Source organism: Columba livia, chromosome 1, assembly GCF_036013475.1.
Source record: "Columba livia isolate bColLiv1 breed racing homer chromosome 1, bColLiv1.pat.W.v2, whole genome shotgun sequence".
NCBI lineage: Eukaryota > Metazoa > Chordata > Aves > Columbiformes > Columbidae > Columba > Columba livia.
Window position 1 is genome coordinate 90,899,409 of NC_088602.1, and position 13,141 is coordinate 90,912,549.

Sequence of the window (13,141 nt, forward strand, 5' to 3'; positions counted from 1 at the left end):
GCTACTACTTTTTCTTTTCCTGTATATTAAAACGCCACTTAATCTGTTTCCTGCAGTATAAACACTTTTACCCAGCAGACAGCAATCTTTCACTTACGCCTTAATGAGCAGTCACACAGCACATGTGCTCAGGGTATTTCTAATGTCTTAAGCTGCCATAGCCAATGTCAACTTTAGCAGGTTTATCTGCTGGTTGTTAAAGGCAGGCAATCAGTTCAATAACGCTGCACGTTCCTGCCTTTTAATACCTTCCAGTTACCATCCCATTTCTGTCAGGTTCATTACATCACTTTATTTTTGCCTTGTAAATCTGTGTTTAGCTCTGCAAGGAGCTCTGAGGACAATGTGCTCATTTCCTTCCGCAGCACCTGAACGCTGCCCAACCACTACCATGTGCTGGGGACAAGAATGCATGGGCTTCATTTGACCTTAAGGAATTAGAAAGGGAAATCCAAACAGCAGCTGGAAAAGGGTGACAAATCCATGTGGCCAGCAGCACAGGTGGAGGTCACGCAAGCTCCCGAGTTGCCTCAGCAGCGTAATATCCGTGACATTATGAGTAATGCCCATTAAATAACTCCTACATATGGCTAGAACTAACAAAATAAAAAGAGGTCCTATATCACTGAAGCAAAGGTGCTGGGCTTAAAGGCCTGGAGAATCACGTAAAGCTTAAGCACCATGCCAATGCTTGGATAAAATTTTCCGCAGCTGCTGCTTTCAATTTGTAGGGTTGTTGTCACTTGAGATTTTAATGAGACTTCCATGATATTTGGTACTGCTCTTAAAGCCTGCTTCTTGGTGCCAGATTATTTTTTTTTTAATGCAGTAGAAATAAATATTCTCAGCCAAGCACTGTCAGCTGTGGTGCAAAGTTCAGAAGTGCACATCCTACTAACACAAAAAGCAGCATATAAATCGGGAAACACTGCATCTTGATGCTCTACTCCGAAGTATGTGGAATGGGCAATAATGAATTTAGCAATACTGAATTTAGTCCTCCCAGTGGCAGCAACAGGGAGGTGCTGCAAGGGCAGCCATCTGCCAGTGTGTTACGTGATGTGGGGCAGAAGCAACAAAAGGATCATAACCATAGAATCACAGAATGTCCTGAGTTGGAAGGGACCCACAAGGGTCATCGAGTCCAACTCCTGTCCCTGCATATGACAGCCCCACAGTTCACACCATGTGTCTGAGGGCGTTGTCCAGTCTCTTCTTGAACACTGTCAGCCTTGGGGCTGTGACACCTCCCTGGGGAGCCTGTTCCAGTGCTCCACTACCCTCCAGGGGAAGCACCTTTTCCTCATGTCCAACCTAAACCTCCCCTGGCACATCTTCCTGACATTCCCTCAGTTCTGTCACTGGTCACCAGAGAGAAGAGATCAGCACCTGCCCCTCCTCCTCCCCTTGTGAGGAAGCTGTAGCCACCATGAGGTCTCCCCTCAGTCTGCTCTTCTCCAGGCTGAACAAACCCAGTGACTTTAGCTGCTCGTCATACGGCTTCCCCTCCAAACCCTTCACCAACTTTATAGTCTTCTTCTGGACACTCTCTAGAAGGTCCAAAGCTTTGTTTGTAACTTGAAGGTGCCTTAGTCTGCTAAGCAGGTTGTTTTACACATATCAGCACCACACACAACACCTTGCCATGTGAGCTATGGGACTGCTGCAGCCAGCCAGCAAGTTTCAGGGACTGAGGAGCTCAGCCCCATGTCTGTCCGTGCCCACCTGCCACCACTCGCTCCCTGCAAAAGTTGCATCATGCTCCTCCATCCTTTCACCCATAAAACTCAGTGATACTGGAAGTCAAACTCAGCGATTGCTTATTCACTCTGCTTAATAATTCCACATGAGAGGGAAGTAAGGAGTGATCCCCACCCGAGAAAACCACTGAAGAAACAGGGACCAGGCAGAACGTGACTATCCCGGCTGAATCCCTGTGAGAAGGGTTGCGGAGGCTTCTGTGGCCAAGGGCTTCCAGCAGTTCGTGTTTGATCTTGTCTTAAAAGAAAAGGGTGTCACTGATTTGGACTGTCTAACAGCAGCTTCCCGAAACAGAAAGTATAACTTCTAAAGGCTGCTGGCGAATGGCCCCGTTATGACAGAGCACCTTCCAAAAGAGAATCTGTCCTAAATGAAACAATTTGAATACAAATTGTTAGGGAATTATATCACAGATTATATTTTTGTTTGACACAAAATTCCACCTATAAATCTGCAATCAAAAAGTGTTGTAGGGAAATAGGAAATTAGGATTTTAGGCCTATATCAGTGTTATAAGCTGTGCTGCTAAGGCTGAAAGTCTCAGCTTGTCCCCTGTATAGCCCTTACGCAGAACCACGAGCGTGGTTACCTTATGCTTGCTTTGTACCCTTAGTTAAGACATTGATAAATGCTATTCTTAGGGTTGCTGATTTCCATGCTAGACTGATGAACTATGGATAACAAATGAGACAGGTGGAACTTCAAAAGAAGCTAGCCCTGCGACCCGATGACCTGTCGTTCGGTACTTGCCAAGAAAGAAGAAGTGGAACCCGCAGACCACTGGAACGGAAGGAACCTGAGGATATCGACAGTGATAGATATCGACAGTGATAGACAGTGATAAATTTTGCTTAGTTGCATAATACCTGTTAGAACCCTATATAATGACTAGTTATACTGCTGTATGATTGTCAGTCTCTGAGGAGGTGACCCAACGCTGCTGTTCCTGCGAATCTTCTACAATAAATACTGCTCAGAGTAACCCACAAGAGTTCGAGTCTCTATCCAGCGCCTACCTACGACCTTTTTCAAAAAGGTAAGTATTTATTTTTTTCCCATTTCAGAAGAATTCTGGTTAGCTTTGAAATACAAAAGAAGAAAACATCATTTCTACACTGGGGTATTCTGTCCCACTGGGAAGACCCACAGAGTTGATAACCTCTCCAAAGACCTGTAAAACCCAGCTACAACTATCCCAGTTACAGTCAACTGCACAAACAAAGAACAGCACAGGAACGAACTAGGGAACTCTGCCTTTCCCGGAGAGCTGCAAAACATGCCCCATAAATCTCCTTTCCTTTTGAAAGAACTCTATTGCTTCCCTTTCCATTTCAACTAGGTAATAAATTGCATAAATATAGAAAAATCTATGCTGAATGGCACTCAATTCATTCACTTTTCTAGGGAAAAACACAGATTCAATGAAACCTTCCCTGTACCAACTGCACTGCGGCCACTTTTCACCCTCCCCAGGTCAGGAGGCTGGTCAAGCACCTGTAATATGCTTGAGTAACCCCTTTGGAATAAACGGGAGTTTTTGTAGACGTAAAAATGAAGCTTGTGCTCACAGACCTTGCGAACCGGGGACCTTGGGATCAGATGAAAACAACCTTTTCTTCTGCAAGTGCCGTGCTGGGGCTGCGGAGCCAGCAGGGGGAGCGGCAACACAGCCAGAATGGGAAGATCAGAAATCCGAGAGAGTAAAGGAGCAGGTACGGTTACTGCAGCCAAAATGGGAAGGATGAGGATCTCAAAGCCACAGTGACAAAACTCACGTGGCCACGCTGCTTATTTCAACAGCAGCTCAGGCAGTCTTTAGAAAAGCCAGGAGCAATGAGACCTCTGAACGCAGCGCTGACTGAAGCAACAATCCCTGAGCCTTGACTTTCAAGCTCTTAGAAAATAGATCTCGTGAACGACAGTTCTGCGTGTCTCTAATTAATTACATGCAAGACCCTCGGATTGCTGCTGCAGTAAATGCCTCTGGAACTGTTAAATCAAGCACTGAATGATAACAATATTTTTTTAAAATGCTGCAAAAGGTATGAAATTAAGTCATCTGCCCCAGGAAAATAACCCTAAAGAAATTAAGGTTACTGTTAGTCTCAGCTTGTTCTGAAATCCAAATTACTTTGCCTAAGGGGACCTGTGACAGGACGAGGATGGAATGAAAAATAATGGCCATTCTTATAGTGCAAGTTTGTTTCAGTTTTATACCATAGCCTTTATAGTGCGTGTTAACTTCAGCCTCTGGTCTTCCTGCTTTCTGAATGACAAAATGACTCCTTAAAAATACCTACCTGCTTCACATCTAAAATATTAATATACCCATTCAAAACAGGGGTGTACTTTCTTTTTTATCATTTATACATTCTGCATGGTGATTTATATGGCTCTCAGTTATCCCTGCTGAGTTATCCCTCATGGTAGAGGTTTCCAAAATACAGGAGCACGCAAAGCCTAAACCTTGGAAACTCTCTCCCTGAGTAAAAAAAGGTGGTGGATTGTGGAGAGACCACAAAAAAGTATGGATACTGCTCCCCACTTCCATTCCCAAATCCCTTTCTAATAACAAAATATCTCCTTTATGATTCCGGGGAGACGTGAGGCTGCCTTTTCACCTTTCAAGCTCTTATTCCTTGGACTGAGTGGACCGGGTTGGGGAGACAAAATGCTTCTTGTGGGGAGAGACAAGGAAAACATGCTGCAGAGCTCCAGACAGAATGAGAGCTAGTCTTTCTCAACCAGATTTATGCAGGCTGCATTAGCAGGAAAGAAGACTGAAAGCCAGCAAAAACAATCCTAGATGAAAGGAACAAAACTTGTGGCTCTGCAAGCTTGATGCAGCGCAGATTCCTAGGGGAAGGTATATATCATACCTAAGATGATATTTTGCACGTCAATTAGGGATATAAAATCCAAGGTCATTTCAAGAATAACCTGTTAAGGAAACACAATGAAGTAACCGCTGCCAAAGAGCTGATTTGCAGCTCTAGCCCCAACCTCAGCATACACAAGGCAGTTCCAGATAATGAAACAGCTGTAAAGACATGTCGTATTGAACAGGAGCACGGGCAGTCACTTCAGGGAGGTCGACTCCCAGAAACACAGCCCCTGCTTTGCTCCTGGAAGACCTCCCACTGAGTAATAAGGCATTAGGAAAGCTACACAGCATCTTTGTGTTGAAAACACACAACATAATCTGCCTCACACAAAAACTCGACCCTCTGCTGCCTTCATAGCCGATGAAGAATTGCCAGTGAAGAAAATAATGATGGGACATCAGCATGATCAGTCAACCAGACTCTGAATTGCCGGAGAATGGATGTGCCTACAGGTGATTTACACCTGCTGGCATTCTGGCCCAGTCATGTTTCACCCCCCTGCTGAAAGGGGGGCTACACTACTGCAGGACTGAAGAAAAAAATCCACATGCTATAAATAAAGTGTATAAAAGGAATCATTGAGCTGATTTGCCTAGCGAGCCAAACTGCCAGTAATCAACAAGGACACAAATAAATGGGTCAGTGGGTATTTCATACTTGACTGCTCTCTACAAGAAGCTGCAGAGCCAAGACCAAAAATCTAAGATACAGCCACAATCTCCCAAATAAATGCACGTATCCCTTTTAAAAATTTCTCGTGGATCTCATTTAGGTAACAAATACCTGAAAAAGCACAGGGCCAGAAGAAGAAAGGCTTCAGTAAAACATCATGTTTTACAAACACCTAGATAGAGATAAATTGATGGGGAAGATCAAAACACCTGCCTTCCAACCACACACTTGGGTGCAGATCCTTGATTTCACTCCCACCTCAGGCTAAATCATCCCAAATTAGCGCATCAGCATTGTTTAGCTTGAAACACTGTCTTAGCGTCATTCTTCAGAGGCATATTTCATATGGCAACTACAGGCGCTTTCAGAAGCTGCCAGACACCTGCACATCTGATGATGTGCTGTTGTGTTGCTTCTGTTGATTAAAGAAGTAATCTTCCCTCTTTGAGGAGGAATGAAGGCGATTCCCAGCTCAAAGTTTGCTGTGTTTTGAAGGGAAGTGGGTGTCAAGAGAGCTCGAGCTCCTGTGTCACCTGTCATGTGAAATAAAGAGAGAAGGACCTGCCTACAACCCACCAAAAGTCATGGGCAGCTGTAGGCAGGAGAAATCTGATGGGAAAAGGAAGTCCCGAAGCTTAGCCCCAGTCCTGGGGAGCTATTTAAGAAGGAGGGGCTTTGGCCCACCAGACAGTTCACATGCTCACCACAGGACATGGAAAAACAAGCAGCCGTTCCACATGGCTGCGATAAGCACAAAAACCCAGCTCAGGAGAAGCTTACAAAGGAGCGCAGTCATGACTCGAGTTGGGAGCAGCACAAAGGAAGTTGTGTCTACAAAGCGGCAGAGGTGGGAGGTCTGATTTTGCCATGACATGTCCATCAGCCACATCTTATGTCTTCATTTCACATGGTGTTATTACTGGACAATGTTAAAAGGCAAATGCTAGGCTCTTCAGCCACATTTGCAAACCGTGCACTATTTCATCCTCAGCAAGGAAAAGGACCCCTCAAAAACCATCAAAATAATGATGCAGAGAACTGACATTGGCAAAGAAATTGCTTGTTGAGACCCTGTGTTACAAAATTTGATTGACCTGCCCTAGAAATCACTATATTGTATAAACACAAAAGTCCCATTTCCCAATTATATGCACCCAGGGCAGACTCTCACTCCAGTGAAAAGTTGGGGTATGAGGACTCAGCACTCAGGGTTTCAGTGAAAAAGCCCAAGCAAGTACAAAAGAATGAAGCCTTCGAAGAGCTCGTGTTCAGCAGGAAATGGGGGCATCTTGTGGCCAGCTATAAAAATGTGCAACATGAGCTCGACTTTTCAGCATAAAAGCCTAACAGGGAAAAGTTCAATGAAAATAAAAATGGGAAAATCTCCTTCTGAAAATGTTTAATTTTAACTGCCTTTGGGGGTTTATCCCATATCTTACATGAGGTTTCTTTTATCAGTCCCCTCAGAGGTATTTGCAATAAACTGTTTCTAAGCATTCATGTTATTCCACTTGCTATGAATACCACACTCCCCAAAGTCAGACTGGGGTCCAGCTTTCCCTTTCCCTGCTACCTGTTCCTGTCACCTGAACATTTTTGCTAGATCGCTTTCAGGAAACATTTTAAGCAAAACCAGAGCAGCATCCAGAAATGTTGAAAGGCAGGCTGTACCTCCCTGACCCTTTGCAGGCAGAGATGAGTCAGCTTGGTCCTGAGTTCAAGCAAACTGTCTTTCACTGTGGCTCATTTGCTCCAGCTCAGCATCACGCTAATGCACTCACACTGCTCGTGGGTGAGCTCCAGTTTGCACCCAGATTCATCTCAGGAGTCCCTACACCGAGTGAGGGCAGCAATCAGACAGACACGTTCTGGGAGGAGGCTGACTTCAACCCCAATGAAGTGCACTAAGAGCTCCCCTTCCACTGCTTTTTATTCCAAATGCCCAAATCAAAACCATTTTGTAGTTGTCAAAACAGTTATTTTGACCTTTCTGAAACCTTTGGGCAGAAAACAAAGTATTTTGACGTACTCAGACACTGTTCACTTTTGACTGGAAGTCACAATTTACCTCAGTTCGAAATAGTTTTTATTATCTAGGAACTACTTCTGATTGGCCATTCCATTCCTTTTTCATGTACTTTAAATTATTCTAAAAAACTAAGTGAAGCAGGTACAAACAGTATCCTCTTCTGGTTTGAGTACAGGGGACACTTAGAAGCCTGCAAGTAAGACTTGACTAAGCAGGCAAGTAAGAGAAGACACGGTGCAGGAGCTTTCCTGCTACACCAGTGCAATTCCCAGCACTGCTGTCTTACAGAGGTAGTGGCTACCAGCTGCCAATGAGGCGGTCCTGCTCTTCTGCAGCCATTTATCTTATCCCAGAAGAGGTGCTTGTCCTCAGCTGGTTCAGGATGCTAAACTAGTGGCTAACAATTCCCATTTGCTAGGGATTAATTTTCTGCCAGTTCAGCTCTCAGCATGGTAGGCAGGAATGCTCCTTCCCACTGCAGTGAGCTGTGGGACCAGTTAGATATGTTTGGCTGTAAGGTCAATCTCTACCTTTAGGTGTTTTGAACTGCCCTTGTGAATTATTTACGCATCTCATCAAACACATAGGACTCCTCCGCTCCTGGCTAATCCAAGTGGGTGAATGCTTATTCCCTCTCCCCTCCCTGCTGTAAGTTTATCCTGTGGACAAACCCAGAGGTAGAAGCACCTCCTGAACAGCCCAGAAGGGAGCAAATAGTTCTGTGATTCACTGTAGGCATAGCCAGATGATGTGACATGCGTTTGGCACATCACACACGTTTCACAGCCTAACTATGCGCACAGGCCTCCTTCATTGCTACTGCAGACGATACCTTACAGCTTCCGGAGCTCCCACTTATTACCTGCCCAGCGCATTGGGACTGTAATTCCTCTTACTTCCACCATAGAAGTTATATGCAAGTATCAATGGCAACACACCAGCATATTCTAATTTTGAATTCTCCTCTTGGTAACTCCTACATCGAACACAATACCTTGGTTACTCCCAGCAAATGCCAGTGTGCTGTCACTCAAGTCAGATGGGTTTTCCAAGCGACGTGGTGGTGGCTGCATTAGTTTCTGCCCTTCCTCTATCTCTGGATAGGTGCGCACGGTAAGACACAGTGAAGACTGAACAAGGGCATCTTTCAGCGAAGCTGAGTCCAGATCCTCAGCAGCTTTCTTGTTAATCTCCACAATTTCATCGCCAGCTTTCAGGCCTGCAACACAGACAGGAATGGGTAAGACTTGCACAGTGGCGTTTCTGTTACACACAGACATCAAGGAGCTTAGCTTGGTATTTATGAAGTGCCAGACAGTGTCATGTCTAGACATAAAGAAAACATTTATGACTGCAAATGACACTGAAATTTGATGGACTTCTGTTGTCAGACTGGTACTCCAGTGCCATCCCTAAGAGTGCAGTGCCCAGGAAGTACCTCATGATGTACCAGCAACAAATATTCCTTTTCTCCACATCACTCTGCAAAGGAACAGCTGCTGTACAGCTCACCACCCTGCACGACATATTGCTCATAAATAAATATATACTGAAGGACAATGTCAGACTTCTGAGGTACTGCACACAGGACAGGGAAAGGGTGGCATAACTGGGCAGGGCTGATTCTTGCTTTTAATTTTGCATACAAGTGAAGGCTTTTATTGGAAGCGGTCATCTACCCAAACCCCCAGGAGGAGAGAAAACGTTTCCCACTCAGCCGGGGCATATGGTGTAGGACTTCAGATCTCTGGCCCTCCTCTCTGGCCCTGTCTGAACTGATGTCAATGCAAGTAGATCTTCAAAAGGCAAATTTTGGCGCTTGGTAAGTTAGTCATGCTTTTTTTAAAATCTGATTTCAGAAGCTATTTATAGCAGCAGCGCCCAAGGGAAAAGGGGATCTGCAGAGGAAACAGCTGACTCCTGCTTGCTTCAGGGGTGACACAGAGATGCTGACAGAGGACATGCAGCCCTCTGAGATGCTGCAGGAAACCTGATGTTCCCCTTGGCTCTCTGACTGACAACAGCAAGATGGGCCGGGGTTTAGTCCCAAATAACCTTTAGGGTCAGACAGGCAGCAGTGCAGCAGGGCACACCAGTGCTGACAGCCCTGATTGTCAGGGGCTTTTTCTGCACTTGCGGGTGATGCTGGTGGTCCTCTGCAAGCATCCCCCCAAGAGCTGACCCACTGGGCACAGCTGGTGGGAAAGCGTACTCTGCAATGGTCATCAGCCCACCAATGAGACCATTGTGGCATCCCAGTCACCCTCCTGGCATTTATAGGGGTGAAAGCTAGAATTTCCCGTGTCAAAAGAGCTGTTTCCCTCTGTGGGAGTGACCTGCCTCAGTGCTGTGCACTCCTCTGTCTGGGCGGTCATGCAGAGGATGAGTCTTGCCACACTTAAGCCTGGGTGAAAGGCCTGACTCGATGAGCCTGAGTTGTGAGCAGAGCTCAGCTGCACCCTCCAGGAAAGAGATTACCTACCCACATCCAAGAAAGAAATGCAGAAGGGAGGAGGCTAGAGAGCTTCAGTCGTCTTTAGGAAAACTGAGATCTTCCTAAATTGATATAATTGTGCCCAGAAACTACAGTGTGGCGTGCAGTTTCAGAGAGAATAAAATGAACTAGATAGAATAGCTACAAAGTAAATGGACCATAAAATCATATTTGAAACAAGGACAAGACAAAGCAAATCAAGCATTTCACATTATTTCATTTATTCTACTTAGTGATGCCATGTCACAATGGTAACACATTAATATGCCTGTAACCATAAATATCACATCTGGGGCTCCATTTAGTCTTTGTAATCCTTGTTTTGAATCATTTGGGAATGAAGCATCATGTCTATCTCAGTACAATCACGTGCCTCAAATTCGAAGAGTGGTTTAGTTAATGTGGACGAACAGAAAAGAATAAAAATATAAAAATAAAAACTATTACGAAAAAAAATGAAGTTTTATAATTGGAGAAAAGATTGACAATGAAATACTGTAGATCTTCTGGTTAGACTTACTACAGGAAGTGCAGTTAAATGCAAACATGAATGTAAATAATGGGAGGAAGAGTTTTCTTCCCTGCTTTCTGGTAACTATGGGTATCTTGTCATAATATCCTGCTAAATACAGTTCATACACAAATGGCTTTTAATCTCAATTATGAAGAGAAATGTATCACTGGAAGCATGTTTTGGCATTGCAGCCCCACAGGAGGCAGTCTGTGTTCATGCATTCATTAAAACTGTTGCTCAGTCATTTTCTAAAAGCAAAATAAGGAAACTCTGCTGTAGCCCACCCCAATCAATATTCTCTTGGCACCCCACAAGAAGCCTGCAGAATTTTATTTCTCTGTGGCAGGCTGGCAGAGAGCAGCCCCCGTTCAGGGCTTTTAGTAGAAACCCCATCCTGTCTGTCAGGGAATAATATGAGGCTGAGGTGGGATAAGAAGAGAAAGATGGTCTTTTCAAGCCCAGTAGATATATGCAGCAGCCTCCAGAACCACCTTATGGGGTTTTTCTTAATTTAGGGTTCGAGGTTACAGGTGAGCAAAACTCCAGGCTCCCCGCGGGCAGACCTGTTCCCCCTCCTCTGCCCTCTGTTTCTTCCTTCCCAGTTCCTGCTCTGCACAGTTCTGCCCCTCCACCATGCCACTTCTGCCACGTGCTTCACTGCAACACAAGTCAACTCCATTTGCTAGCGGGTCAGAAAACCAGCCACACATTTCTGCCACGGTAGTTTTCTATCAAGACGATGAGCCGAATCAGCTCAGCTAAGAGTGCCAGAGCCAGCACAAGGCAAAGGGCTGGAGCAGTTTTGGGGACGCCAGCCCCCATTGCTTTTGGCAACAGCTGAATAAGCTCTGCATGACCATGTAACCACTCACCAATAAAATTCTGCATACACTGACAGGTTATGACGAGATGAGAGTCTTGTCACTTTTCATGCTCCCCATGTTAGACTTTAAAATTCTGTTAGGTTTAAACTGCCCAGCTCCCTGACCAGCCCATCGTGTGCCTGTGTGAGCAGCAGTGCCAGCACATCGGAAAGGGCAACAGCTGGGAAAAGCAGCAAGGTCAGTGTCAGGGTTGACCTCAGCCTGGGCAAGCTGCAGTTAAACCATCTCCTGCTCTGCCCTTGGCTGAGCCCAGCAGCCTGGTTATCTCTGCTGGTTTCTGGTCCAAGTGCTCTCATGCTTCCTGCAAAGGCTGGAAGCAAAACTAGAGGCGGTAATCATTGTCATGACTTCTCCTGGACCCGTTTATCTTGCAGTGACTGATTTGAGAAGGCCCCTGCTCCTCTTTCTAGCTGCAAGGGACACGCTGACCCTGCTACATATATAGCAAATCAAAATTTAAAGAGGTTGACTATATAGCATAGCTGATCCCAAGAGCAGAACAGCCACGTGTTCAGTACCTCAGGTTCTTCCCTAAAGACCATGCTCTTTTTTGGACTAGGACCCTGGTTTGGTGTGTTTGCAAAGCTCTCAACCCAACAAGCTCATGGTCTATACCAAGATTAAACAAACAATAAGAAAAGCACTTTTAAAAGTCTTTTACCTTTCTTGAAAGCTAGGCCTGTCTCTTTGACGCCATTCACATACAGCCGACGAATCCCTTCTTCTTCCACAGAGGACAGAGAGAAACCTAGGGGGATACCCAGTGAGATGGTTAGAAAAAGCCAACCACTTCCAGTGTGTCCTAACAGCCGCGTGGACTACAGGTAAGCCTGTGCTGTCCCTGCAGTGAGCAGTATGGAATTCCTCCCTTCTCCTTTCCCACGCACCTTTATAAACGTAAAGGCAAAGTTAAAAAATGAAAGTGGCTTTAACAAACACCTGAACTGAATTTCTAAGTTTATACATAAATCATCTACAGCTTTATTTGAGGATACCACAGCTGCAAAATGTTGGAACACACTTCCATTCCTCTTGCCACAAAAGGTCACTTCAAGAAGCTTCGGTGCAGACAAAAGCTGCACAGAGCTGTGGTTTGTGACCCAAACCCACAGACAAAAGCCAGGAAACAGAGACCTCTGGCTGACATGCCATCCTGAACTCAGACAAGCCTTAACAGCTCTTGCTAAAGCACAATGCCAACTTTTATTTTTTGAAATTCCTGGACTGGATGAGTTTGTAAAAACGCTACTTTCCCTTTTCCCCTTTCTTTTCTCAGCTGCTCCTGGCACAACTTGTTATTTGCCAAGTCTCAGCTCAGAGCACACTTCATAGTTGCATTACAAGGCCCACAGAATATCTTTACAGTGGAAGTACTGACACAGCCTTAATTTAAACAGTGCAAATGGTATCATTAGGTCTGGTTTTGGTGATTTTCTTGCCATTTGTGTTTGACACTGTGTAAGATAACAATGTGTAAAGGAAATACAATGTGGTTGGTTAAACAGGGTTTGTTTATTTACTGTTGAGCAGAACATTTGCCTTTCTGAAACATCATTACTCCCTAAATGCGTGCAGGCAACCATTTGCTCTCTCTTTTCCCAACTAGAAAAACATTTACAAACCTCTCGGGGGAGACGCTTTTTTGACACGGAATCAGCCACCAGCCAAGAGGAAGCAGATGTGCATGGAGCCTATTTTGACTTTAGGACTCCCTTTGAGTTGATTCTTATGGATGAGAAGTTATTTTTTCATCCATCATTAAAAAAAAAAAAGGAAAGGGAAGAAAGTGGCAGTAAGCGAGGAGCATAGGGCCCTTCATGACTTACTGAGCTACTTAGAATCCATGTGAGCTCCTCAGCCTGAATAAGATGAAATTTGTGAAGCTCATTCAACACACCAACT

General features: G+C 44.9%; 1 protein-coding gene across 9 annotated transcripts in view; it reads right to left on the reverse strand.

Moving 5' to 3' along the window:
• The window catches only part of TIAM1 (TIAM Rac1 associated GEF 1), a 199,589-nt gene that overhangs the window by 27,314 nt on the left and 159,134 nt on the right, over positions 1 to 13,141 (reverse strand). For all 9 annotated transcript variants that reach the window (XM_065066249.1, XM_065066238.1, XM_065066229.1 and 6 more), the window contains 2 exons: positions 11,901 to 11,987; positions 8,342 to 8,566 (listed from right to left, as the gene is read on the reverse strand). In XM_065066249.1, the coding sequence (XP_064922321.1) occupies positions 8,342 to 8,566; positions 11,901 to 11,987 (312 nt within the window). The remainder of the gene's footprint in view (positions 1 to 8,341; positions 8,567 to 11,900; positions 11,988 to 13,141) is intronic.